The sequence below is a fragment of the Drosophila kikkawai genome, chromosome 2R (genome assembly GCF_030179895.1).
Source record: "Drosophila kikkawai strain 14028-0561.14 chromosome 2R, DkikHiC1v2, whole genome shotgun sequence".
NCBI lineage: Eukaryota > Metazoa > Arthropoda > Insecta > Diptera > Drosophilidae > Drosophila > Drosophila kikkawai.
In genome coordinates this window covers 763,433-785,847 of record NC_091729.1, presented here as the reverse complement: position 1 = coordinate 785,847, position 22,415 = coordinate 763,433, and the positions used below count along the sequence as shown (strand labels likewise).

Here is a 22,415-nt window from a genome sequence, read left to right as displayed (position 1 = left end):
TAAGTGGCTAAGAATTTGCAACAATTTCCGAGCCTAGTTTGTAGCTAGATCTAGCTACTTTTTTCGCTATATTCTATTATCCGCACGCGTTTCGTAGATCCGTCACTGACACAAGTGAAGCGCGACATTTGAAAAACCGGTATGTCATTACCAAACAACCTGATATCATATAGCTGCCATACAAAGTTCGATACATTTTTAGAAAAAAACAAGAAAGGAAGCTAACTTCGGCACGCCGAAGTTTTTATACCCTTGCAGATTGGTTTCGATGTTTATATTATAGATTTAAATGCTGAAAACACTCACAAAACAGAGTTTCATTACATTTTACCTATACTTATTATGTTTACAGTTTGACAGTTACAGTTTTACATTCCCAGCTTTACATATTTTATACATTTGCCGATCGCTTCTATGGCAGCTATATGATATAGTTGTCCGATTTTTATAAAATTTATACCAAAATTCTAGAATAATAAAAAAAGCTTATAACTTAAAGTAGATGAAAATACGTTGAAAAACAACGAAGTTATATTTTTTTTCGATTAATTTCCCGATCGTTCCTATGGCAGCTATAAGATATAGTCGTCCGATTTTCATAAAATTTTTACCAAAATTCTTAAATAATATAGAGTGGCCATATCTAAAAAATGGTGCAAAAATGTTGAAAAACAGCAAAGTTATAATTTTTTTTCTAAAAATATATCGAACATTTGTATGGCAGCTATATGATATAGTCGTCCGATCCGGCCCGTTCCGACATATATAGCAGTGAGAGCATATAGAAGACTATATGCAAAGTTTCATTCAGATAGCTTTAAAACTGAGGGACTAGTTTGCGTAGAAACAGACAGACGGACAGATGGACAGACGGACAGACGGACAGACGGACAGACGGACAGACGGACAGACGGACATGGCTAGATCGACTCGGCTGTTGATGCTGATCAAGAATATATATACTTTATAGGGTCGGAAACGTCTCCTTCACTGCGTTGCAAACTTCTGACTGAAATTATAATACCCTGCAAGGGTATAAAAATTATATCTTGGCTGTTTTTCAACATTTTTGCACCATTTTTGATATATTGGCAATTTATATTGGTGTACAAGTAGAAAACCGCCGTTTTTTCATAATTTTATTCCCAAGCTTTTTAGGCGAAGGGAAATTGATTGCTGAGTCACACCCAAGGAATCCGCGAGTTCTTGTTGTGTCTGACAAGAATCTTCATCCAGCAGAGCCTCCAAATTCGCGTCTTCAAACTTTTTCACAGGACCCGGTCGATCCTTGTCTTCCACGTCATACTCGTCATTTTTAAACTTTTCGACACGTTCTTTTACTTATACACGACTCATCATAAGTTTCTACGATCATTCGACGCGCTTCAGCTGCCGATTTTTTCGAATTGAACGGGAAAACCAAAATCTCCCGCAAATGACGCTTATTCGGTTCGAATTTCGACATTTTCGTGCACCAAAAAAATGATAGACAATAAGAATACACGAACGAGACAATGTTGACCGATATTTTAGCTCGCCATTTGGCATTCCCGATCAAAATTTCTCACCGTTTTGTGAAGATGGCACCACCTAGTTGAAAACGGCGGTTTTCTATTTGTACACCCAATATTATTTCACATTTTCGGTTTTTATACCCTTGCAGGGTATTATAATTTCAGTCAGAAGTTTGCAACGCAGTGAAAAAGACCTTTCTGACCCTATAAAGTATATATATTCAACAACCGAGTCGATTTAGCCATGTCCGTCTGTTCGTCCGTCCGTCGTCCGTCTGTCCGTTTCTACGCAAACTAGTCCCTCAGTTTTAAAGCTATCTGAATGAAACTTTGCATATAGTCTTTTATATACTCTCACTGCTATATATATCGGAACGGGCCGGATCGGACGACTATATCATATAGCTGCCATACAAATGTTCGCGCGAAATTTAGAATAAGTATAGGTAAAATGTATTGAAACTCTGTTTTGTGTGTTTTCAGCATTTAAATTTATAATATAAATATCAAAACCAAATTATTATTTGCTATATATAGGTATACAACGTTTATATATTTTCTTTTATTTATTTTCGAATTATTTAACGAGAATGGCTCGATTCTTAATGATCTAATTGCCATCTGCAAGGGTATATAAACTTCGGCGTGCCAAAGTTAGCTTCCTTTCTTGTTCAATTAAGTTTTATCTTTTGAAGGAGTTAGGAGATATGCATTGTCACTTACAAAAATAAAATAAAGGTTTAATTACATCAACAAATACCAAATATCAGGTAAACTTTCGTTTTACAGGAGCACATGGAAATGGAAAACATAAAACTTGTATTGAAAACAGTTAAATTATATCGAAAACATTGAAATTATGTACAGTTTGTCAAGACATTCTTGGCAAAACGAAAAATCCCCATAAAATTAGTTTTTAGATTGAAAATTTATTAACAAAAACAAGACATTTTTAAACTTTTCTTTTATTATATGATTAGGATAAATGATAGCTATGAATATAAAAACAAAACTTGAATATTTTAACTTAAAACTTAGTGTTCACGCCAGAAGGGCGTGAAGTTATGAGCGGCAGTGTAAGCGGCGAGCGCTTGCGCTCATGCTTGTGCTCCCGCTCACTGTGTCCTCCGCTCTTCCCGTCTCCCTCTCTTTCGCTATTCTCCAGCACCGAACTCACCACTCCGCGGTCCCTGCAGCCCTTTCCATGTAAATCTAAGTTAGTCTTAATATAGAAGTGAAGCAAATAAAATTGAATTGAAGCGAAGCTACCCCCCTCTCGCCTACTAATTGGGAAAATTGTGGGACTCAGCAGCCAGCCCAACTCCAGCCCAACATTCCGACGACCACGCCATCCTAGAAGGACGACGACTGTTTTGGCCACTCCGCCCCCTCCATTTCATGGTCCTTCGAGCCGGATAGCGGAATTTAAATTTCCAGCGCCCCATTGCGGATACCAAGATAAGTACGAAGTCCAAAGTCCATTCGTCCGTGGTCGCCATATTCCTTTTCCAAGGCATTATTTTTTTCCTCGATCCGAAAATAATGAAAAGTGACAGTGAAAAGTGAAAAAATATATACATATGTGCACATAGTGATAAACGCCCAGCCACAGTAAATTTTCTTCCGTTTTTAAAGTGCAAAAGTACTTTGCCAATATTGGCCCCCTACTTAGTCGTGCTGTGATCCGCTGGTGTCCAAGTGCATATATATATATGTACATATATATATTTTTTTTCTTACAAATTCACGTTCCGTCACTCAGTTCCAAAATACGTCCGACACTAACTGCAATTCCAAATAGTATTATTAATACAATTTTAAAGAAAGCCTTTACACACATACATACATACCTTAACATACACCCAAATTTAAATATAAAATAAAATCCGCCCCCTCCAGTTTTATAAATATAAAATAAAAGCGCAAATATAAAAAGGTAGGTAGGTAGGTAGGTAAAGTGGTGAGGCAGCCCTGGCCGCCTCCAATTGGAGCAGAGCTCCGTTTTGATCCACACCCTCGATTTGCTGTTGTCTGCGCCCTTCTTAGTACCAACCCGTGTCATTCAGGTAAGCTAGGATGGCCGCTACTGGCTGCCTCCCAACTTCTCCTAGTGACTCGAGTTGGTGTGCTCCGAAGTTTCGGGCTCTTTGTCTGTTGAGTGCCGGGCAGTGGCACAACAGGTGCTCTGGTGTCTCCTGCTCGCTTGGTTCCTTGCAGCTTCTGCATTGTGGGTTGTAGGGTAGACCCATCTTGCAGGCTTGCGTGCCTATTGGCCAGTGGCCGGTGATGGTTGCCGCTATCCTCCTGATGTCCTTTTTGCTCTTGGAGATCAGTTCTGCGGTTCTCTTCCTATTGAATTCTGGCCAGCATAGTTTCGATCTTCTGTGCTCTGCCTTCGTCGACCATTCCTTGCTGGCTAGTTTTTTGAAATAGTCATGAATTTCCGTCTGGACTGAGTTCAGGGAGATCTGTATGTCTGTTGTTGATGAGTGTTCTTCTGACCCTTTTCTGGCCAGCTCGTCTGCTTTCTCGTTTCCGTCTATGTCATTGTGTCCGGGTACCCAGGCTATTTGTACCCTGTTGTCTTCTGCTAGTCTGTTTAGTGCCCCTTTACATTTGGCCACTAGTTTTGAATTCGTCCGTGCTTGTGCGAGGGATTTGATCGCCGCCTGGCTGTCTGAGTATATCCTCACCTTGGTATTCCGGAGGCCTCGGTCTAGCGAAAGTTCGGCAGCTTTCAGTATCGCGAGAACCTCCGCCTGGAAAACCGTCGTTGACTCTGGGAGGTGGAAGTATTCCTCCACCTTCCAGCTCTCGGCGTAGATTCCGGCCCCTACTCCGTCGCTCATCTTTGAGCCGTCGGTGTAGAGTGATACTTCGTCCGGTTCGGTTACTCTCCCTCTCTTCCAGTCTTCCCTTGTAGGGTATATAGTGGTGTATGTGTTACCGAATCGCAGTTCGGTTGTCATGTAGTCTGTGTCTACTGTCGTCCGATAGTTTATCTCGTTCAGAATCCTGCAGTGCCCGGTGTGGTAGTCTTTCCAGCTTTGGCTAGCCTTAAGTCGTACCGCACCTTGTGCTGCAGTGTTCCTGATGAAATGCTCTATCGGTATCATGTTCAGGATGGCGTTCAGCGCCGCCGCGGGGCATGATCTCAGTGCTCCCGTGGCTCCTGCGCATGCCGATCTCTGTATCCTTGTTAGTTTCTGTACGTTGTATGCCCTAGTTAATGCTGGCCACCATACTAGTGCTCCGTATGTGAGTGTGGGTCTTACCACCGCTGTGTAAAGCCATATTATTATCCTGGGGTGGATGCCCCAGTTCTTTCCGAACATCTTCCTGCAGGAATAGAATGCTATGCTTGCTTTCTTGACTCTCTCGTTGATGTTTTGTTTCCATGACAGTTTCGCATCCAGTATCACTCCCAGATACTTTGCCTGCTGTGATATCTCTAGTTCTATGCCATCTATCTTTGGCTTTGTGAAGCTAGGATTTTACTTGGATTTATGCCCAATCCGCAGGCTTTTGCCCATGTATTGGGTTTCGTGAGTGCCCTTGTCATTAGTTCGCTGATGACGTCGGGGAATGGTCCTGAAGTGAGTAGAACTACGTCGTCTGCGTATGCTACTACTTTTACTCCTTCGCTATTTAGTGTTCTTAGTATGTCGTCCATGTTTATCAGCCAGAGCAGTGGGGACAGGACTCCCCCCTGAGGTGTGCCCCTCTTCACAAATCTTGTGTGATGAGTGCCACTCAGTTCGGCTGTTATCCTCCTGCTCGTCAGCATTGCGCCAATCCATGCCCTGATGCCTCCCTCTACTCCTATACCGTTGAGGGAACTCAGGATGGAATCCGCATTGACGTTATTAAAGGCTCCTTCTATGTCCAGAAAGGTGGCCATGGCGTAGTTTTTGAAAAGTAGAGCCTTTTCTATGTATCACACTACCTCGTGTAATGCTGTTTCCGTGGATCTGCCTTTCCTGTACGCATGTTGCGCATTGGAAAGGTTTTTCTCCGTTCTTTCTCTGATGTGGATATCAATGATCCGTTCCAGTGTTTTCATTAGGAAGGAGGTAAGGCTTATCGGCCTATAATCCTTGGCTTGGATGTGTCCCCTTCTTCCTGGTTTTGGTATGAAGACTACCCTCGCTTCCTTCCATGGAAGTGGTATGTGTGCTGTTTTAATGCATGCCTGGAAGATTGCTTGCAGCCATTTTCCCGTGCTTGCTTTCGTTGTTTGTAGCATTGCCGGTATTACTCCGTCTGGACCCGGGCTTTTGTATTTGTCGAAGGAATCTATCGCCCAATGGATTCTTTCCATGGTGATGATCTCTTCTACTTGTAGCTGCTGGTCTGCCCCCTGGCTTTCCAGTATTCTAGGTTCTTCTTTTTGGTTTCCTGGGAAATGCGTATTCAGCAGTATTTCCAGTGACTCTTCAGCCGACGTACTTCCTGTCCCGTCGGGTTTATTTATGAGCGTGGGGCTTGTGTGTCCTCTCGATAGGATTTTACTTAGCCTCGCCGTATCTTTGACTCCTTCAAGCGATTCGCAGTAGCTGCTCCAAGATTCCTTCTTGGCTACGTAGATTGCCTTTTTGTATTCTTTGTGTATTGCTTTGTACGGCTGCCAGTCTTTGGTTCCGTAACTTGTGTTGAAGGCTTTTCGAACTTTCTTTCTGAGCTCGCTTAGCTCTTTGTTCCACCATGGTGGGTATGTCTTCTTTGAGTATGTTAGTCTGCATGACTCTTTGTAGGCTTTGTTCAGGATATTTGTGAAGTCCTCTACTTCCTTGTCTATTCTCTCCGGGGTGGATCGAGTCTTGATCCTTCTGTCTTTGACCTTTGACTGTACAATCTTTCCGTATTTGTCCCAGTCAGTGTTACGAGGGTTTCGCTTCGGCGCCGTTTCGCATATCGGCATCACGAGTTCGAAGAATATGTATCTGTGGTCTGAAAACGAGTCTTGTGTAGAGACTCTCCAGTTTCTTACCTTATAATCGCTATGCTCCATTTGGAGGGTTATGTCTAGGACTTCTTCCCAGCCTTGAAATCCTTCCGTACTTGGAAAGATGAAGGTGGGCGTGTTTCCCTTGTTACAAATAGTGACGTCACGACATATAATACTATCGAAGAGAGACTCACCCCTTTCGTTTGTCTCCTTACTTCCCCACAGTGTGTGCCTTGCGTTGGCATCGCACCCGAGGATGAGCGTCGTCTTAGTCTCCTCGGCCCACTGCATCACCCTATTGAACGCTTCAGGTGGTGCAGGTTCGTCGTGGGCCATATATCCGGAGGCTATAAGTATGGCTGTCCCATCCGCCGCCTTGAATCTTGCCACTGCTAGATCTAAGTTGCTGAGATTGGGGTAGAGAAGAGCATTAAGATTGTTTTTAACGATTATACCCGCCCTCGGCCTACCTGTCGAGTTTGTGTATAGTGTTGTGTATCCCTTTATGGCCATGCCAGAGATTCGTCCGTCTCTAGTCCATGGCTCTTGTATAAGGCCGATGTCGATGTCCTTCTCCCGGAGAAGGACCCCCAGATTAGCTGAAGCGTGGGAGCTGCGCTTCAGGTTTATCTGAACGACCGTCGGCATTAGATTGGGGTGGTGTTGGGGGAGCTGTCGTCGATCGCCAAGTCGTGCAGCAGCTTGTTGGCGTCCTCGACTTCGTCTTCTAGTATATCGTCCGGTTCGTCCAGGAAGACCTTCACCTTGGCTTTCCTGATGCCGTACCGGACCTTGTTGTCAGCTGCCTTCAGCTATTCTAGGCAGCGCTGATTGATGAGGAACAGATATGGCTGGCTGGTCTTCATCTCTCGTTCGGCTTTGAGAATGGCCCAGTCCTCCATGTCGACTCCCTTGTTCATTGCTCGCAGAGTCTTGATCACCCTTTCATGGCTAGACAGCCCCTTGGGTAACCAGATGCGAGCTCTGGGTCTCCTTGGGATGTCCCTGGCGGGGACCAGCTTAATGCTAATCCCCTTCCATGCCTTGCCTAGTCTGGCAACGCAATCCGCCAGGAAGTCCCTCGAGAACTCGTCGTCGCATCTGATCACCCGGTGCCCCCTAACCATGTCCGAGGAGTCAAAGGAGGGTGACTGCCCCGTTGGCTCGGACAGTAGTTTGTCAGTTACCATCTCTGCCAGCTGGGTCTCGACCTCCTCCCATTTCTCCATCAGAAGGCGTCCGTCGTCGTTGAGCTCATCAACAAGTGCCATCGCGAGGCTATCTCGGGCCACCTCGCTGAATTTCTTCGCCGTCTTGACAAAAGTTGTCGGTCTTGGGGCGCCCTTCGCGTCTTTGGCTCTCTTCGGAGCGCTCTCACTCACTTCTTGTGAGCGGTTGCGCTTCGTTTGGGGAGGCAAAAGCGTTTCTGGGTGCTCCTTTTCGAATCGCTCATATTCCTCGATCACTGCGAGGTACCTGGCTTTGTCTGCCAGGTCGCGCGGATCGGCTTTGCCCTCCTTTTCGTTCCTTGCTATTTTAGCGAGGATGAAATGGGCCTTGCTAGCTTGCGCCTTTCTTTGTTGGTGGGTCCACGGTTTTGACTTCCCGTGTTCGCCTGTCGCTTTGGCTTGGCTCGCCGCTGCTTTTCTTGTTGTTGGTTGTGCCGCTTGAGGTGTGCTTGTCTTAGCACTTCCCTCTGAAATGGACGGAGCCAGAGTCTCGTCATCCGAGCGCAGTAGCTCCTCCTCGTCCAATTCACTATCTGTTGCTGGTTTTTGGGGTTTTACCTCTCCCACGAGGTCCGAAGCGGATTTTTTTGTTGTGTCCATGTTCATAAACGCCCGCGTTGCTCGACAGGGCGAGCGCGGCGGGCCCGAGGGGTTTGGGGCATTGAAGTTAGGTCGACCGTGGCTTCGCCCCTAAGCCACGGCAAGGCTCGTTCCGACCTAGGGTTGCCCGGCCCTAGGAAGGCTCCGTTCTAACACAGCTGCGAACCTTATAGTCAGTGGGCACGGGTCGCTTTACACGCCTGACTTGAGGGGAGGCAGTTTCAAGACTTGCCCATGTCTTGGTAGGGATTGGGAGTCAGAGGATTATTGGGTGCGGGATTCACAGGAGGTGCCATTCGCATTGGCCGTACCGTAGTACGTTTCCAGGAGGTACCACGCGGAGGACCTTCTCCGAAGAGAAGGTGGTGTCTATCAGACTGATATTCACCTGCGAGTCGACTTGGTGTTACATTTGAATATTCATCAACAGTTGCCCTGTTGACTTTGCCTTGGATTGTCGCACCCTTACCACCCCAAAAATATAAAAAACATCTGAATCCAAAATATATATTTTGTTAAAATAAAAAATAAAATAAATAAAATTACACACAAAAACTTGCACACAACAATTTCCGCCCAGTGTTTTTATTTAAAAAATATTCAATATTAATTAAAGAAATTCCAAAGAAAAAAAAAATAATAATAATAAAACACAAATAAATCCATACTCCGAAAAAATAGAAATATACATAAATATAGTTGTTTTTATTTCTCGCATTCCATACAGACAATAAATATATTTGGGGAAGCTTCGCGCTATTCTGCGCCTAGCAAAAATTACATATTTCCGTACATACATACATATTTTGGGCAAGCTTCGCGCTATTCTGCGCCTAGCAAAATTACATATTTCATACATAAATATATTTGGGCCAGCTTCGCGCTATTCTGCGCCTAGCAAAAATTACATATTTCCATACATACATACATATTTTGGGCAAGCTACGCGCTATTCTGCGCCTAGCAAATTTACATATTTCCTACGTACATACATACATATTGGCTTTCCTCGCGCTATTCTGCGCTGAGCAATTGCTTAAACTCCAAAGCTTCATACATACGCACATACAGAGCATTTCTATTTCGTCTCCTCTTTGCTCGTTAAGCGTTAACCTATACGTTTCCGAAAAGGCAAAGTGCCGACGGAAAAACATCGTCCACCCACGAGATAAAATAAAAATAATTCCTGGAACAACATTTTTTAAGGAAACCGAAATTTTTAGGATTTTCCAGCTAGTTTTGGCGGGTGGTTTTTTTTCTCGCAAAGTTATACGATGGTTGTTGTCGTATTCCGGAACTTAAGGTCGAAGAAGCCAATTTTGAGTAAGTGGCTAAGAATTTGCAACAATTTCCGAGCCTAGTTTATAGCTAGATCTAGCTACTTTTTTCGCTATATTCTATTATACGCACGCGTTTCGTAGATCCGTCACTGACACAAGTGAAGCGCGACATTTGAAAAACCGGTATGTCATTACCAAACAACCTGATATCATATAGCTGCCATACAAAGTTCGATACATTTTTAGAAAAAAAAAATTATATCTTGGCTGTTTTTCAACATTTTTGCACCATTTTTGATATATTGGCAATTTATATTGGTGTACAAGTAGAAAACCGCCGTTTTTTCATAATTTTATTCCCAAGCTTTTTAGGCGAAGGGAAATTGATTGCTGAGTCACACCCAAGGAATCCGCGAGTTCTTGTTGTGTCTGACAAGAATCTTCATCCAGCAGAGCCTCCAAATTCGCGTCTTCAAACTTTTTCACAGGACCCGGTCGATCCTTGTCTTCCACGTCATACTCGTCATTTTTAAACTTTTCGACACGTTCTTTTACTTATACACGACTCATCATAAGTTTCTACGATCATTCGACGCGCTTCAGCTGCCGATTTTTTCGAATTGAACGCGAAAACCAAAATCTCCCGCAAATGACGCTTATTCGGTTCGAATTTCGACATTTTCGTGCACCAACAAAATGATAGACAATAAGAATACACGAACGAGACAATGTTGACCGATATTTTAGCTCGCCATTTCGCATTCCCGATCAAAATTTCTCACAGTTTTGTGAAGATGGCACCACCTAGTTCAAAAAGGCGGGTTTCTATTTGTACACCCAATATTATTTCACATTTTCGGTTTTTATACCCTTGCAGGGTATTATAATTTCAGTCAGAAGTTTGCAACGCAGTGAAAAAGACCTTTCTGACCCTATAAAGTATATATATTCAACAACCGTCCGTCCGTCGTCCGTCTGTCCGTTTCTACGCAAACTAGTCCCTCAGTTTTAAAGCTATCTGAATGAAACTTTGCATATAGTCTTTTATATACTCTCACTGCTATATATGTCGGAACGGGCCGGATCGGACGACTATATCATATAGCTGCCATACAAATGTTCGCGCGAAATTTAGAATAAGTATAGGTAAAATGTATTGAAACTCTGTTTTGTGTGTTTTCAGCATTTAAATTTATAATATAAATATCAAAACCAAATTATTATTTGCTATATATAGGTATACAACGTTTATATATTTTCTTTTATTTATTTTCGAATTATTTAACGAGAATGGCTCGATTCTTAATGATCCAATTGCCATCTGCAAGGGTATATAAACTTCGGCGTGCCAAAGTTACCTTCCTTTCTTGTTCAATTAAGTTTTATCTTTTGAAGGAGTTAGGAGATATGCATTGTCACTTACAAAAATAAAATAAAGGTTTAATTGCATCAACAAATACCAAATATCAGGTAAACTTTCGTTTTACAGGATCACATGGAAATGAAAAACATTAAACTTGTATTGAAAACAGTTAAATTATATCGAAAACATGTACAGTTTGTCAAGACATTCTTAGCAAAACGAAAAATCCCCATAAAATTTGTTTTTAGATTGAAAATTTATTAACAAAAACAAGACATTTTTAAACTTATCTTTTATTATATGATTAGGATAAATGAATGCTATGAATATAAAAACAAAACTTGAATATTTTAACTTAAAACTTAGTGTTCACGCCAGAAGGGCGTGAAGTTATGAGCGGCAGTGTAAGCGGCGAGCGCTTGCGCTCATGCTTGTGCTCCCGCTCACTGTGTCCTCCGCTCTTCCCGTCTCCCTCTCTTTCGCTATTCTCCAGCACCGAACTCACCACTCCGCGGTCCCTGCAGCCCTTTCCATGTAAATCTAAGTTAGTCTTAATATAGAAGTGAAGCAAATAAAATTGAATTGAAGCGAAGCTACACCCCTCTCGCCTACTAATTGGGAAAATTGTGGGACTCAGCAGCCAGCCCAACTCCAGCCCAACATTCCGACGACCACGCCATCCTAGAAGGACGACGACTGTTTTGGCCACTCCGCCCCCTCCATTTCATGGTCCTTCGAGCCGGATAGCGGAATTTAAATTTCCAGCGCCCCATTGCGGATACCAAGATAAGTATGAAGTCCAAAGTCCATTCGTCCGTGGTCGCCATATTCCTTTTCCAAGGCATTATTTTTTTCCTCGATCCGAAAATAATGAAAAGTGACAGTGAAAAGTGAAAAAATATATACATATGTGCACATAGTGATAAACGCCCAGCCACAGTAAATTTTCGTCCGTTTTTAAAGTGCAAAAGTACTTTGCCAATATTGGCCCCCTACTTAGTCGTGCTGTGATCCGCTGGTGTCCAAGTGCATATATATATATGTACATATATATATTTTTTTTCTTACAAATTCACGTTCCGTCACTCAGTTCCAAAATACGTCCGACACTAACTGCAATTCCAAATAGTATTATTAATACAATTTTAAAGAAAGCCTTTACACACATACATACATACCTTAACATACACCCAAATATAAATATAAAATAAAATCCGCCCCCTCCAGTTTTATAAATCTAAAATAAAAGCGCAAATATAAAAAACATCTGAATCCAAAATATATATTTTGTTAAAATAAAAAATAAAATAAATAAAAGAGAGATAAAAAGGGAATCTCCTCCCGGCCAAGTCGAACCCATCCTCTCCGCGGCCCATTCGAGCCCATTCAGCACCCAGGCCCTCCAAGTTCGGCTTCCACTTCCAAAGGGACGATCGACAAGTCCGTCAAACGCTCCACGAATAGTCATCTCTCGTCCGGTGGCAAAAGCTTCTAGCGACTCTTCGCTTGCCATAAAGTCAGAGTCTCCCTCTGTTTCAAAGCCGGAATTCCTGAGGGTGACACGCTCTAGCAGCCACAAAATGGCATCCGCTGAACAACCAACGGCCGAACCGCCAACGGCCGCAACCGTGTCGTCGCGCAAATTCATAGCCGCCAGTGATCGTGTGAGCATTTTCGAAGCAAAGATCAATACTCCAGGTCAAGCTTCCCCGTCCCTACATCTGCTACAAGTCCGCCTGCAACAAGTGCGAGCCTTATGGGACAAGGTAGAGACGGAGTACGACACGTGCTCCGATCTAATTGCCAAAGAAGGATCCCTCGAAATGGTGTCCGTGCTGCAGAACAAATATGACTATTGCTATTCGGTGTATGAGTCATGTTCAGCAGAGATCAGTGCGACAATTGACAGTGCCACGCCTCAAGCCGTGCAACCACCCTCCCAGCCAATAATTTCCTCCGGTTGCCGCTTACCTCCCTGCGATACAGAAGTCTTCGACGGGGACGGCCTTCGATGGCCCACTTTCCGGGACCTATTCACGGCAGTCTATGTCAACAACGCCAGGCTGACACCGGTCGATAAGCACTTCCATCTTCTCACGAAGACGAGCGGCGAGGCGAAAGCCATGGTCTCCAAATTCCCGCTTACAAATGACGGGTTCGCCTCGGCGTGGGAAGCGCTTCAAGACCGTTTCCAAAACAAACGACTTTTAGTTAACAGCCAACTCAAGCTTCTGTTCAACTTGAGTTCCATCTTCCATGAATCTGGTCATGCGCTGAAATTGTTGCAGTCCACGATTCAGGGTTGTTTGACAGCGCTAGCACATTCCCATATATTTACGGACAACTGGGATTGTCTGCTGGTTTTCCTGTGCGCAAGCAGACTGCCGAAAGTTACCCTTCCTCTATGGGAATAGTCCCTGGGAAGACATGAACACCTTCCTAAGCGAAAGATATCGCACATTAGAGGCTATAGAGGATATGAAGCCGACGCCAGCAGTCCCTAAGAAGTTCCAAATCTTTAAGACAAAAGTCAGCACCAAACAGAGAGCGACTTATGCTGACCCTATAAAGTATATATATTCAACAACCGTCCGTCCGTCGTCCGTCTGTCCGTTTCTACGCAAACTAGTCCCTCAGTTTTAAAGCTATCTGAATGAAACTTTGCATATAGTCTTTTATATACTCTCACTGCTATATATGTCGGAACGGGCCGGATCGGACGACTATATCATATAGCTGCCATACAAATGTTCGCGCGAAATTTAGAATAAGTATAGGTAAAATGTATTGAAACTCTGTTTTGTGTGTTTTCAGCATTTAAATTTATAATATAAATATCAAAACCAAATTATTATTTGCTATATATAGGTATACAACGTTTATATATTTTCTTTTATTTATTTTCGAATTATTTAACGAGAATGGCTCGATTCTTAATGATCCAATTGCCATCTGCAAGGGTATATAAACTTCGGCGTGCCAAAGTTAGATTCCTTTCTTGTTCAATTAAGTTTTATCTTTTGAAGGAGTTAGGAGATATGCATTGTCACTTACAAAAATAAAATAAAGGTTTAATTGCATCAACAAATACCAAATATCAGGTAAACTTTCGTTTTACAGGAGCACATGGAAATGAAAAACATAAAACTTGTATTGAAAACAGTTAAATTATATCGAAAACATTGAAATTATGTACAGTTTGTCAAGACATTCTTAGCAAAACGAAAAATCCCCATAAAATTTGTTTTTAGATTGAAAATTTATTAACAAAAACAAGACATTTTTAAACTTATCTTTTATTATATGTTAGGATAAATGAATGCTATGAATATAAAAACAAAACTTGAATATTTTAACTTAAAACTTAGTGTTCACGCCAGAAGGGCGTGAAGTTATGAGCGGCAGTGTAAGCGGCGAGCGCTTGCGCTCATGCTTGTGCTCCCGCTCACTGTGTCCTCCGCTCTTCCCGTCTCCCTCTCTTTCGCTATTCTCCAGCACCGAACTCACCACTCCGCGGTCCCTGCAGCCCTTTCCATGTAAATCTACGTTAGTCTTAATATAGAAGTGAAGTCAATAAAGTTCAATTAAAGTGAAGCTACCTCCTCTCGCCTCCTGATTTGTGGGATTCTGTGTGGAAAAAACTTCCAGCCTTCATCAGCCCTTCCGACGACCACGGCATCATCCCAAAAGGACGACGATTCTTTCCTGGCCACTCCGCCCCCTCCAGTTCATGGTCCTTCGAGCCGGATGTTGCGGAATGGCAACTTCATACGGTTGAAAAGCCGTTCGGAAATGAACGTCGCCTCGGATCCCGAGACGATTAAAGCTCGTGCTCGGTAGGTCTTGCCGAAATGGCACACGTCGAACATCGCTGTGCCCAGAAGAACGGCTGTATTGCCAGAGGCGAAATAGTTTTGCACCGTTAATGTGCTTGCGGATGCATTCGGGCTGGAGGGTCTCGACGCTTGTGTAGGATGCGAGGAGCTGGAGGAGCTCGAAGATGGTGTAGGATGCGAGGAGCTGGACGCACTCATATTTTCGGAACTCGAAGTGCGGTGAAGCAGCGTATGATGCCTTCCTCTACACGTGAAACAACTGTGAGTGCTCGTACAGTCACGAAGCTGATGGCCTCGCGCGAAAAGGTTGAGACAGAGTTGCTTCCTTTGGATATAGCCGGAACGCGCGTCGACCGACATTTGGAGAAAGCGCGGGCACATCCTTATTGGATGGTTCTCCCTGGAGCATAAGTCGCTCTCTGTTTGGTGCTGACTTTTGTCTTAAAGATTTGGAACTTCTTAGGGACTGCTTGCGTCGGCTTCATATCCTCTATAGCCTCTAATATGCGATATCTTTCGCTTAGGAAGGTGTTCATGTCTTCCCAAGCCGGAATGTCGGATTTCGACGTCAGGGACTATTCCCATAGAGGAAGGGTAACTTTCGGCAGTTTGCTTGCGCACAGGAAAACCAGCAGACAATCCCAGTTGTCCGTGGATATATGGGAATGTGCTAGCGCTGTCAAACAACCCTGAATCGTGGACTGCAACAATTTCAGCGCATGACCAGATTCATGGAAGATGGAACTCAAGTTGAACAGAAGCTTGAGTTGGCTGTTGACTAAAAGTCGTTTGTTTTGGAAACGGTCTTGAAGCGCTTCCCACGCCGAGGCGAACCCGTCATTTGTAAGCGGGAATTTGGAGACCATGGCTTTCGCCTCGCCGCTCGTCTTCGTGAGAAGATGGAAGAGCTTATCGACCGGTGTCAGCCTGGGGTTGTTGACATAGACTGCCGTGAATAGGTCCCGGAAAGTGGGCCATCGAAGGCAGTCCCCGTCGAAGACTTCTGTATCGCAGGGAGGTAAGCGGCAACCGGAGGAAATTATTGGCTGGGAGGGTGGTTGCACGGCTTGAGGCGTGGCACTGTCAATTGTCGCACTGATCTCTGCTGAACATGACTCATACACCGAATAGCAATAGTCATATTTGTTCTGCAGCACGGACACCATTTCGAGGGATCCTTCTTGGGCAATTAGATCGGAGCACGTGTCGTACTCCGTCTCTACCTTGTCCCATAAGGCTCGCACTTGTTGCAGGCGGACTTGTTGCAGATGTAGGGACGGGGAAGCTTGACCTGGAGTATTGATCTTTGCTTCGAAAATGCTCACACGATCACTGGCGGCTATGAATTTGCGCGACGACACGGTTGCGGCCGTTGATTGTTCGGCCGTTGGTTGTTCAGCGGATGCCATTTTGTGGCTGCTAGAGCGTGTCACCCTCAGGAATTCCGGCTTTGAAACAGAGGGAGACTCTGACTTTATGGCAAGCGAAGAGTCGCTAGAAGCTTTTGCCACCGGACGAGAGATGACTATTCGTGGAGCGTTTGACGGACTTGTCGATCGTCCCTTTGGAAGTGGAAGCCGAACTTGGAGGGCCTGGGTGCTGAATGGGCTCGAATGGGCCGCGGAGAGGATGGGTTCGACTTGGCCGGGAGGAGATTCCCTTTTTATCTCTCTTTTATTTATTTTATTTTTTATTTTAACAAAATATATATTTTGGATTCAGATGTTTTTTATATTTGCGCTTTTATTTTATATTTATAAAACTGGAGGGGGCGGATTTTATTTTATATTTATATTTGGGTGTATGTTAAGGTATGTATGTATGTGTGTAAAGGCTTTCTTTAAAATTGTATTAATAATACTATTTGGAATTGCAGTTAGTGTCGGACGTATTTTGGAACTGAGTGACGGAACGTGAATTTGTAAGAAAAAAAATATATATATGTACATATATATATATGCACTTGGACACCAGCGGATCACAGCACGACTAAGTAGGGGGCCAATATTGGCAAAGTACTTTTGCACTTTAAAAACGGAAGAAAATTTACTGTGGCTGGGCGTTTATCACTATGTGCACATATGTATATATTTTTTCACTTTTCACTGTCACTTTTCATTATTTTCGGATCGAGGAAAAAAATAATGCCTTGGAAAAGGAATATGGCGACCACGGACGAATGGACTTTGGACTTCATACTTATCTTGGTATCCGCAATGGGGCGCTGGAAATTTAAATTCCGCTATCCGGCTCGAAGGACCATGAAATGGAGGGGGCGGAGTAGCCAAAACAGTCGTCGTCCTTCTAGGATGGCGTGGTCGTCGGAATGTTGGGCTGGAGTTGGGCTGGCTGCTGAGTCCCACAATTTTCCCAATTAGTAGGTGAGGGGTGTAGCTTCGCTTCAATTCAATTTTATTTGCTTCACTTCTATATTAAGACTAACTTAGATTTACATGGAAAGGGCTGCAGGGACCGCGGAGTGGTGAGTTCGGTGCTGGAGAATAGCGAAAGAGAGGGAGACGGGAAGAGCGGAGGACACAGTGAGCGGGAGCACAAGCATGAGCGCAAGCGCTCGCCGCTTACACTGCCGCTCATAACTTCACGCCCTTCTGGCGTGAACACTAAGTTTTAAGTTAAAATATTCAAGTTTTGTTTTTATATTCATAGCATTCATTTATCCTAATCATATAATAAAAGATAAGTTTAAAAATGTCTTGTTTTTGTTAATAAATTTTCAATCTAAAAACAAATTTTATGGGGATTTTTCGTTTTGCTAAGAATGTCTTGACAAACTGTACATAATTTCAATGTTTTCGATATAATTTAACTGTTTTCAATACAAGTTTTATGTTTTTCATTTCCATGTGCTCCTGTAAAACGAAAGTTTACCTGATATTTGGTATTTGTTGATGCAATTAAACCTTTATTTTATTTTTGTAAGTGACAATGCATATCTCCTAACTCCTTCAAAAGATAAAACTTAATTGAACAAGAAAGGAAGCTAACTTTGGCACGCCGAAGTTTATAAACCCTTGCAGATGGCAATTGGATCATTAAGAATCGAGCCATTCTGGTTAAATAATTCGAAAATAAATAAAAGAAAATATATAAACGTTGTATACCTATATATAGCAAATAATAATTTGGTTTTGATATTTATATTATAAATTTAAATGCTGAAAACACACAAAACAGAGTTTCAATACATTTTACCTATACTTATTCTAAATTTCGCGCGAACATTTGTATGGCAGCTATATGATATAGTCGTCCGATCCGGCCCGTTCCGACATATATAGCAGTGAGAGTATATAAAAGACTATATGCAAAGTTTCATTCAGATAGCTTTAAAACTGAGGGACTAGTTTGCGTAGAAACGGACAGACGGACGACGGACGGACGGTTGTTGAATATATATACTTTATAGGGTCAGCATAAGTCGCTCTCTGTTTGGTGCTGACTTTTGTCTTAAAGATTTGGAACTTCTTAGGGACTGCTTGCGTCGGCTTCATATCCTCTATAGCCTATAATGTGCGATATCTTTCGCTTAGGAAGGTGTTCATGTCTTCCCAAGCCGGAATGTCGGATTTCGACGTCAGGGACTATTCCCATAGAGGAAGGGTAACTTTCGGCAGTCTGCTTGCGCACAGGAAAACCAGCAGACAATCCCAGTTGTCCGTGGATATATGGGAATGTGCTAGCGCTGTCAAACAACCCTGAATCGTGGACTGCAACAATTTCAGCGCATGACCAGATTCATGGAAGATGGAACTCAAGTTGAACAGAAGCTTGAGTTGGCTGTTGACTAAAAGTCGTTTGTTTTGGAAACGGTCTTGAAGCGCTTCCCACGCCGAGGCGAACCCGTCATTTGTAAGCGGGAATTTGGAGACCATGGCTTTCGCCTCGCCGCTCGTCTTCGTGAGAAGATGGAAGAGCTTATCGACCGGTGTCAGCCTGGGGTTGTTGACATAGACTGCCGTGAATAGGTCCCGGAAAGTGGGCCATCGAAGGCAGTCCCCGTCGAAGACTTCTGTATCGCAGGGAGGTAAGCGGCAACCGGAGGAAATTATTGGCTGGGAGGGTGGTTGCACGGCTTGAGGCGTGGCACTGTCAATTGTCGCACTGATCTCTGCTGAACATGACTCATACACCGAATAGCAATAGTCATATTTGTTCTGCAGCACGGACACCATTTCGAGGGATCCTTCTTGGGCAATTAGATCGGAGCACGTGTCGTACTCCGTCTCTACGTTGTCCCATAAGGCTCGCACTTGTTGCAGGCGGACTTGTAGCAGATGTAGGGACGGGGAAGCTTGACCTGGAGTATTGATCTTTGCTTCGAAAATGCTCACACGATCACTGGCGGCTATGAATTTGCGCGACGACACGGTTGCGGCCGTTGGCGGTTCGGCCGTTGGTTGTTCAGCGGATGCCATTTTGTGGCTGCTAGAGCGTGTCACCCTCAGGAATTCCGGCTTTGAAACAGAGGGAGACTCTGACTTTATGGCAAGCGAAGAGTCGCTAGAAGCTTTTGCCACCGGACGAGAGATGACTATTCGTGGAGCGTTTGACGGACTTGTCGATCGTCCCTTTGGAAGTGGAAGCCGAACTTGGAGGGCCTGGGTGCTGAATGGGCTCGAATGGGCCGCGGAGAGGATGGGTTCGACTTGGCCGGGAGGAGATTCCCTTTTTATCTCTCTTTTATTTATTTTATTTTTTATTTTAACAAAATATATATTTTGGATTCAGATGTTTTTTATATTTGCGCTTTTATTTTATATTTATAAAACTGGAGGGGGCGGATTTTATTTTATATTTATATTTGGGTGTATGTTAAGGTATGTATGTATGTGTGTAAAGGCTTTCTTTAAAATTGTATTAATAATACTATTTGGAATTTCAGTTAGTGTCGGACGTATTTTGGAACTGAGTGACGGAACGTGAATTTGTAAGAAAAAAAATATATATATGTATATATATATGCACTTGGACACCAGTGGATCACAGCACGACTAAGTAGGGGGCCAATATTGGCAAAGTACTGTTGCACTTTAAAAACGGAAGAAAATTTACTGTGGCTGGGCGTTTATCACTATGTGCACATATGTATATATTTTTTCACTTTTCACTGTCACTTTTCATTATTTTTGGATCGAGGAAAAAAAATAATGCCTTGGAAAAGGAATATGGCGACCACGGACGAATGGACTTTGGACTTCGTACTTATCTTGGTATCCGCAATGGGGCGCTGGAAATTTAAATACCGCTATCCGGCTCGAAGGACCATGAAATGGAGGGGGCGGAGTGGCCAAAACAGTCGTCGTCCTTCTAGGATGGCGTGGTCGTCGGAATGTTGGGCCACAATTTTCCCAATTAGTAGGCGAGAGGGGTGTAGCTTCGCTTCAATTCAATTTTATTTGCTTCACTTCTATATTAAGACTAACTTAGATTTACATGGAAAGGGCTGCAGGGACCGCGGAGTGGTGAGTTCGGTGCTGGAGAGTAGCGACAGAGAGGGAGACAGGCAGAACGGAGGAAACAGTAAGCGGGAGCGCAAGCGCTCGCCGCTTACACTGCCGACCAGAAATTCGCGCCCTTCTGGCGTGAACATTCTCCCCCCCCCCCCCTTGCGCTAGCAAAAGGAAACAGGATCGGCAGGATCATGACTCCAGAACAGCTCTGGAAACGGTCCATCCGAAAACGGTGCCCTGAGCAACAGGCAAACCATCCTCAAGCTTTAGGAACCCCGGTTGGATCAGCTTTTTTAAGGAAACCGAAAATTCTTTTAAATTTTTTTTAACAACTCGACTAGGCTATGCCATTTCCAAATTCGTTCTCCTACGAAGCCGGGTCTCCAATTAGACACCGAAGCTTATGTCCTTCCGGAATTAGCGGGCAAATTGCCCTCCCATCCAATCTCTCGGAATTCCTTGAGAGACCTGCCCGCTCTCCATTGGGCACACCCGACGTTCTATGAGAGTTCGCAACTGGACGTCCTAATCGGTGCCGTCATTTTACCGTCGGTAATGTTGAATGGCACCCGAAGAAGTATTTGCGGCTCTCTTCTAGGCCAAGAGACTATTTTCGGATGGGTGCTTACGGGGCCGATCTCCCATGTAAAGGCGAACAGAGTCGCATCTTTTACGACGCAGGTTCATCCAATAGGCGAGGATTCCTGTCGCCGATTTTCTAACGTCCCTTTCCGTTGCTTTCCAAAGCTGAGCCCGAGTTCAAGGGCGAAGCCAAGTCGATCTTACGTCGATGGCAACACCTCAAGAGTAAAGCGCAGCAGTTTAGTGCACGGTGGAACTCCGCGAACGCAATCCATGGCAATGTCCGTCAAGGACCGTCCAAATTGGCGACCGAACGAATGGCGGCTCGGCAGAATCGTTTTTGCCTTTCCAGGAGCCGATGACCGCATTCGTGTTGGAGAGAGCTGCACCTAAAGCGCCCTCTCCATAATGTCATACTTCTCCCTGCGGAGGACACGGAATCCTCCGTTCCCAGGGACTAGGGCTTCTTCCTTTTCGAGGTCCGATCGTTCGTACTCCCCTTCTAAAAATCTTCGTTTTTTTTTCTTTATCGCAGGACCCGTTTTTCATACAATGGCTCGCACCGCCCAATCCTTGGATAGCAGACGTTCCCGAGGTATTCAATCCTACCGCTGCCGAGTCTGCCGGGGAATCCATCCTCTTCGGAAGTGCAAGAGGTTCCACAAACTGAGCGCTGAAAAGCGCCTTTGAGCAGTGCTTATCAATAAGTACTGTTCGAACTGCCTCGCACATCAGCACTCAGGAGGAACCTGCCGCAGCGAGGACGGCTGCAAGAAGTGCGGAGGGATCCATCACAACCTGCTCCAAATGCACGAGGAACTGCCGCCACAACGCACACCCCAGCCAACGTCGTCACCACCACGCCCTTCCCGCAAGTCGAACCAACCCGCAAAGTCACGTCCCCGCCATTCCGCCAGGTCCGTGTCCCGGTCTCCATCGCCACCCTCGGCCTCCAACGCGGGCCCACGTCAGGAAGCATCCGCTCCGACCCCGTCGGTGGCGAAGTGGCGACAGCAGAGATCGACCCACATTCTCCCGACATCCATCGTCGTGGTCGATACTGGATCCTGTACGTTCGAGACCGCGGCGATGATCGACCCCTGTATGTCGGTGAGCAGCATCGACCGATCGCTGGCGGCCGCTTTCCGGCTGCCCTTCACCAGTCTGGGACCCGACGAGGTCTGTTCGGCGACGCTCCGATCCCGAACAGGCAACTTCAAGCTCGAGGTCGTCCTGAAGCTTGACCCGAGCTTCAAGATTTGGATTCCTATTCGGGCTCTGAGCGACGCCACACGGGCAAAGTTCGGCGACATCCGCCTTGCGGATGAACAATTCCACCGCCCGGCAACCATCTCCCTCGTGTTGGGCGCAGATGTGTTTGCGAAACTAATCCAACTGGGGTTCCTGAAACTCGAGGATGGTTTGCCTGTTGCTCAGAGCACCGTGTTCGGATGGACCGTTTCCGGAGCCGTTCTGGAACACTGAAGCTGATCCTGGTTCCTTTTGCTAGCGCAAGGGGGGGCGGGAGAATGTTCACGCCAGCGGCAGTGTAAGCGGCGAGCGCTTGCACTCAAGCTTGTGCTCCCGCTCAC

The 22,415-nt window shown here is 44.7% G+C and overlaps 3 protein-coding genes across 3 annotated transcripts; all 3 read right to left on the bottom strand.

The window, feature by feature from the left end:
- Nucleotides 1–7,274: 7,274 nt before the first annotated feature.
- LOC121502047 (uncharacterized) lies at nt 7,275–8,291 on the bottom strand. Its single transcript, XM_041774666.1, has one exon. The coding sequence runs from the start codon at nt 8,289–8,291 to the stop codon at nt 7,275–7,277; it is 1,017 nt and encodes a 338-aa protein (XP_041630600.1).
- A 7,054-nt stretch (nt 8,292–15,345) lies between these two features.
- LOC138928001 (uncharacterized) lies at nt 15,346–16,179 on the bottom strand. Its single transcript, XM_070283883.1, has one exon. It carries the CDS (start codon nt 16,177–16,179, stop codon nt 15,346–15,348), a length of 834 nt encoding a protein of 277 aa, XP_070139984.1.
- A 2,193-nt stretch (nt 16,180–18,372) lies between these two features.
- LOC138928000 (uncharacterized) lies at nt 18,373–19,206 on the bottom strand. The gene has a single exon (XM_070283879.1). It carries the CDS (start codon nt 19,204–19,206, stop codon nt 18,373–18,375), a length of 834 nt encoding a protein of 277 aa, XP_070139980.1.
- Between the last annotated feature and the right edge of the window lie 3,209 nt (nt 19,207–22,415).

Coding starts and splice junctions, on each gene's coding strand:
- LOC138928001 (XM_070283883.1), bottom strand. CDS start 16,179: ATGGCATCCGCTGAACAACCAACGGCCGAACAATCAACGGCCGCAACC.
- LOC121502047 (XM_041774666.1), bottom strand. CDS start 8,291: ATGGACACAACAAAAAAATCCGCTTCGGACCTCGTGGGAGAGGTAAAA.
- LOC138928000 (XM_070283879.1), bottom strand. CDS start 19,206: ATGGCATCCGCTGAACAACCAACGGCCGAACCGCCAACGGCCGCAACC.